Source organism: Oncorhynchus keta, chromosome 5 (genome assembly GCF_023373465.1).
Source record: "Oncorhynchus keta strain PuntledgeMale-10-30-2019 chromosome 5, Oket_V2, whole genome shotgun sequence".
Taxonomy (NCBI): Eukaryota; Metazoa; Chordata; class Actinopteri; order Salmoniformes; family Salmonidae; genus Oncorhynchus; species Oncorhynchus keta.
The window spans coordinates 8,445,244-8,451,382 of NC_068425.1; the positions used below are offsets into that span (position 1 = coordinate 8,445,244).

At 43.5% G+C, this 6,139-nt stretch overlaps 1 protein-coding gene across 1 annotated transcript; it reads left to right on the forward strand.

Annotated features, from left to right (window-relative positions):
• Positions 1-712: 712 nt before the first annotated feature.
• LOC118370469 (homeobox protein XHOX-3-like) lies at positions 713-2,847 on the forward strand. The gene is made up of 3 exons (XM_035755475.2): positions 713-716; positions 1,071-1,309; positions 1,742-2,847. The coding sequence occupies exons 1-3, from the start codon at positions 713-715 to the stop codon at positions 2,210-2,212; spliced, it is 714 nt and encodes a 237-aa protein (XP_035611368.1). The 3' UTR covers positions 2,213-2,847.
• The last annotated feature ends 3,292 nt before the right edge of the window (positions 2,848-6,139 follow it).

A 6,139-nucleotide genomic window follows, 5' to 3' on the forward strand; every position in this document is an offset into this window, starting at 1 on the left:
CAATAATATGTTTTTAAGCATGTCTCTGTTTCAATAATCATGAACGTCATCATCGCCAAATGTGTTTACATAGGCCTAATTATATCAGTGTATGAGTTGGTGTTTTAAATACTATTTATGCCAAACTATACGTCTAAACTGTATTAAATCGGTCTACACTATCTGAGAAAAATTTAAATGGCCAGTTTTGCACAAATTTACGAACATTAAGGTTCTAATGATTGACTTCCAAAAATACAAACATCAAACGCCACAGAACAATGAGGGTTGGTCTATTTCGACATGGAAGCTTCTGTGACAGTAAGGAAAGGGAGGTCGATCTTAATTCTCCATAACAAAAGTACAAAGACTGGTCGGAGACCAAAGACAATTGAACACCTCCTTCCCTCCTTGCGCCCAGGCGGCGCCTTGGCGGTTAGACCGTGTCTCTCATTAGCAAAAGATGTCTCGACCTGGGAGATATAAACGCTAGAAAGAAGGAGAAAAGGAGGGGGATTCAAACGGGGCGACAAAACAACTAATCCCATCTATGTAAAAGAACTTGGCTCGAGTCTGCCACACAGAGCGTCAACAAGGCATGGAAAGAGACACCAATTTTGGATGATACAGTGGCGCACGCATTGGGAATCATTTGAATTTTAGGCGAACATTTTTAAAGGAGTAAACTTTGTTAATTAAACTTGGACACAAATAAACTACAAGAAACGACATTATGCGTAAGTAGCCCTAAAGTATTCTCAAATATTTTAGTAGTCTGTACGTAGCCTTGGCTTCCACGTGCTAATGTGATCTTAAGGCTATTATTTTTTAGGCCCGTGCTACTTTAGTAATGTACGCGTAATTACGCATGGACAATACATTGCCAAATAGTATGCTACGGGTGTTATATCTCGACTAGACTGCAACGACCGTGACAGACTTCTGTTTGGTATTCCTTTCGAATAGTAGGCCTATCCTATTGAGAAGTTTGGATCCAACCAGTTTGCAACAGACATCCACTTTAATTTCTAGAATGAAATCAAAACTGTTCTTTTTCATTTAACTTTACGTTCAATGTTTGTAATTTTCAGTTGCAGAGGGCAGAGAAACGCCGGTCGCCACAGTGGTTGATACAAACAGTGGACATGGAGATGAGCCATGCCCGCGCAGCTCAGTCAATTTTATTGACCACAGTCGGCGACACCGTACTGCCTTTACCCGGGAACAACTGTCCCGCCTGGAGCAAGAGTACCTCAAGGAGAGCTACGTTTCTCGACCGAGGAGATGCGAACTGGCGACAGCACTGAACCTCCCCGAGACCACAATCAAGGTAGCTTACCCTAATGCACACATGGAAATTCTATTTAATTACCTCTCATTCTTGATCATTTTGAGAGTTAAGACTACACTTGGCCCTGACCAACTTAGTCACTTTAATATGCATATAAACGGCTTTACCTTTATCTAAACTATTTGCAGATATTTTATGAATGACAAGGAATGCAAGGCATGACTTCATAAATGAGGGAGTTTAGCAACCGCTTCTGGCATTCACTTTTTTATAGGTAGGGAGTGTCAGTTCAGGCTCCCGAACTACCAGTTTAACAGTGATGGTCCAACCTTACCTGAATGTAAACAAAGCACATTTGTGATGTATTATAGTGTGGGTCTACAGTAATTTATCATTGAGAAATGTGAAGCAGCCCAGGTGTAGTGGGCATCTCGGTTGGTCACTCCTTCCTTCCTCTCCCCCCAACCCCAGGTATGGTTCCAAAACAGGCGTATGAAGGACAAGAGGCAGCGTCATTCTCTCAGCTGGCCACACCCCCTGGACCCCAACCTGTGTGCCCTAATGGTGAGCCAGGCTGCAGCAGGCTTACCTTACTCCTTTCTCTCTCCCCTCCCCCTGCACCTCTACTCTCACCACGGAGTGGGGGCAGGTGCCCCCTCTGTTCCCAGCCCCTTCGCTGCCCCTCTCAGGCCACTGGATCCCCTGCGCCTCTCTCACTCCCCCTACCCCAGGCCGGGTGGTATACCCCCAACGGCCCTCTACCCCCATTCCAATGTGATGCACCATCCCGCCACTTGCCCCTGCCCCCTCTGCCTCCACTGGGGATCAGACCAACTGTTCAAAGCCAGAGGGCTGAGCGCTATCGGCCTGAATCGACCATGCAGTCCCAAAACTATGGCTGCCAGTCTGGACAGGAGGGAAGAGGTGCCTTTGCCCAGATGAAGTTTGCTGCAGTAGCTTCCAGGAAATGATGATATGAAGTCAATGGTGGTGACAGTACATTGAGCACAATCACACCTCACGATCAGATAAATTGCCCTCCCTGGAGGAGTGCAATTTGCTCTAGCTTTCCATGTTGTTAGAGCTCTAGATTTACATGTGTCTGTCTGTAATAACACAGCTGGGGATGTTAATACTGTTTTATTTATTTGTGTGAAATGCAACGTTCTTTCCAGATCAATGATCTTGAAACATTCCGGCCTTCACACATACGGTAGCTAATACTGGGGATGACCTTGAGGCAATAAGAAACGTTCCTTTTGTTGTAATTGCGTGTTATTATGTGCAAGAACGAGAAGTTTCATTCTAACTGGTGATTCACTAAAATGCAGAGGAGTTCCATTAGTAGAATGTCCAATTAGATATTGAAGGTAAAACAATATATTTAAAAAACCTAGACATTTTCCAGTCCATAGAAATTCACATATTTCACTGTTTGCTCTGATAATCAAGTATGAATCTCAACACATGAGAAATGGCTTTGCAGAAACTACTGTTGCTCATGTGTTTGTCTGATGTTTGCACTATTCTATTATCTTGTCTAGAATTGAAGAGAATTGCATACAGTGCCAGAATATGTGAAGGCGCAAAGTGTAGATAAGATGTTCCTTTCCATCTTTCGTAATATGCGATTAAATATTTTAGTTAATACATATTTATGAGAAATCTCTGGTTCAATATTTTAAAGAACAAATTGTGATTGAGTACACTCGTTTGCATCAACAAACTTTTACAAAGTAAATTAAATAAATAAACGCAACACTTCACAAATCAATCTACATTTTCAATGTACTTTTTTGTAAGTCATTGTAAGTCGCTCTGGATAAGAGCGTCTGCTAAATGACTTAAATGTAATGTACTTTTGAATGGTTCAATTGCACACATAGAACCTATATTATGACTGTGTCTTATCTGATAACAGTTCCTTGGTCTAGGGCAGCAATACCTTTTAGTGTAAGGACAGAAGCTGGGAGACAAGAAGCAAGTACAGGGAGTGAACATTTAATAAACAACGGACATGAAACAACACGGGCAGCATCTGGACAGGGGAAACAAAAGGACATTAATGCTGACACAGGGATCAAACTAAGGAAAAGACAGATATAGAGGGGGCAATCAACAAAGTGAAGGAGTCTCGGTGAGTCCACTGAAGCGCTGATGCTCGTAATGATGGTGATTGGTGTGCGTAATGATGGGCAGCATGGTGCCCTCGAGCGCCAGGGAGGGGGAGCGGGTGTGACAGTACCCCCCCCTCTAGGGGCGTCACCACCTGGACGAGCCTGACGGGCCGGCCGAGGCATGGAAGCCGGCTGAGGCGTGGGAGCCCGACGAGCTGGCTGAGGCGTGGGAGCCCGAAGAGCCGGCTGAGGCATGACTTTGGGTGGGAGCCTGCAGAGCCAACCGAGGCAAGGAAACCTCTTGAGCCAGCTAAGGCGTGGAAGCCTGACGAGCCAGCTGAGGCACCCCCGGGTCCTTCGACAGCAGAACACGGACCTGACGTCACCAACCAAAACAAAAAACAATATGGGTGTCAGCATTCTGTAAAGACAGACGCTGGGAGACGAGAAGCAAGTACAGGCAGTGAACAATTAATAAACAAGGGACGTGAAAGAGAACACGGACAGCATCTGGACAGGAGAAACAAAATGACATTAATGCTGACACGGAGATCAAACTGAGGAACAGACAGATATAGAGGGGGCAATCAACAAATTGAAGGAGTACGGGTGAGTCCAATGAAACGTTGATGCGAGTAACGATGGTGACAGGTGTGCGTATTGATGGGCAGCCTGGCGTCCTCGAGCGCCAGAGAGGGGGAGCGGGAGCAGGCGTGACAGTTAGACTTGTTTAGATTACTGTAAGTAGTTCTTTGTCTGATTCAGCAGTAATCCCAGACAGACTGTAGACACAGAGGCTATCAATTACATTATTGCTATTTATTGATGTTCAGGTGCCCTGTTATTATAGATTGTATTACACATACAGAGACTGCATGTTCTTACCAGGCTAAAAATAGAGAAATTATAGTACAGGCCAAAACATCAACAGATAGGAGATGGGAGGTCAAATATGGACAGATTTTTAAAAAAAGGACAGAGCGATGTACAGAATCGTTAAAATGACGAATAGAAGCCCTCACTGATGTATGCCATAATCAAAGTAATATTATACTGTAGGTTTGGGAATAAAACAATATCAACATATCCACCTCTCATTGAAGCTGAAAACAAATGAATAGCCTTCTGCTGGACATGGTTGCAGCTGTGTGCCATTATGTGAAACTGCAAAGCACAACAACCCTCCAAATCTTGTAAATTGTTCGTAGAGTGGTCATAAAATGTTCTGGACAGAAATCCGCAAAACAATGTTTTGAATGAAGCTCTGTTAACGTCGTAAAACAGAAACATGGATGGAAGAGTTCGCCCTCCTCCGAGACAGACACAAAACCAACCAATTAGAACACAGCTCTGTTAACGTCGTAAAACAGAAACATGGATGGAAGAATTCGCCCTCCTCCGTGACAGACACAAAACCAACCAATTAGAACACAGCTCTGTTAACGTCGTAAAACAGAAACATGGATGGAAGAGTTCGCCCTCTTCCGAGACAGACACAAAACCAACCAATTAGAACACAGCTCTGTTAACGTCGTAAAACAGAAACATGGATGGAAGAGTTCGCCCTCCTCTGAGACAGACACAAAACCAACCAATTAGAACACAGCTCTGTTAACGTCGTAAAACAGAAACATGGATGGAAGAATTCGCCCTCCTCCGTGACAGACACAAAACCAACCAATTAGAACACAGCTCTGTTAACGTCGTAAAACAGAAACATGGATGGAAGAGTTCGCCCTCTTCCGAGACAGACACAAAACCAACCAATTAGAACACAGCTCTGATAATCAGACTGGAAGTCTGGTTTAACAAGTTCACCATCGGGACAAACACACTCTGCTCCAACTCAAACCTGTGCTGTTATCAAGAAGAACAACAGAACATCACACTGCCTTTCTATACTGTAGTCTCAAACACTGAGTGTCCATACAACCGTTTCTTTGCAAGTCTGTCATCTCTTGAGAAGGTGATAAACCGGGCTACTGGAAAACAGAGGATAATTCTACTTCGCAAGTCTTAAAACTTGTCGAGGTCACCCTTCTCAAATGTAGATCAAACACTACTTTAATGATTTACCTACAGGAGCGGTCTAGAATATATTACAGTATATGTAACAATGTTTTACTGCAGGTCTTTTTGAAAACAAGAACTTTTACAGTGATATGGATACAGTTCACTGAAAAATCAATAGGGCACTTAAAGAACAAAAACAAACCAATAACTGCAGCACTATAAGTGCTTGCTACTGTATGGTACATTTTGGGGTGTATTAAGGGGACCGAATGAAGTTCAATGGAAGTTTTCAACCCTATGTTCGTTTCAAATGAAATCAGTCTAGATTGATTGCTTTTATCTAAGCACTCATAATGACTGGGCAGATGATTTCTAAGTGCCAGCAGTGCCTTAGATTACCCTGTGGTCTCCACACCTGCACAGGTGCTTAACAAAGTATAGGGAGAGATTAGTCTGTCTGAACACAGCTTATGTTGGCGGGACACCAAGGGGAAGAGCAGCCATTTGTGAAGGCTCTTCTGTCTAGGGTTCATCTCTAACAGCTCTATTGTGATCATGCGTTTGCCTGACTAAATATGACTGGCTACCGAGACTGTCGAGGACAGGTTATATAAAACAATTAGTATCAGCATTGGGAAAGGAACTCCAAAAAAAAAAAAAGGTTGTTGCAACCACAACATTGTATTAGAATGGTAAATCATGTGTCGTCATGAGTGGTCATCGTGCCCTTGGATGAAAT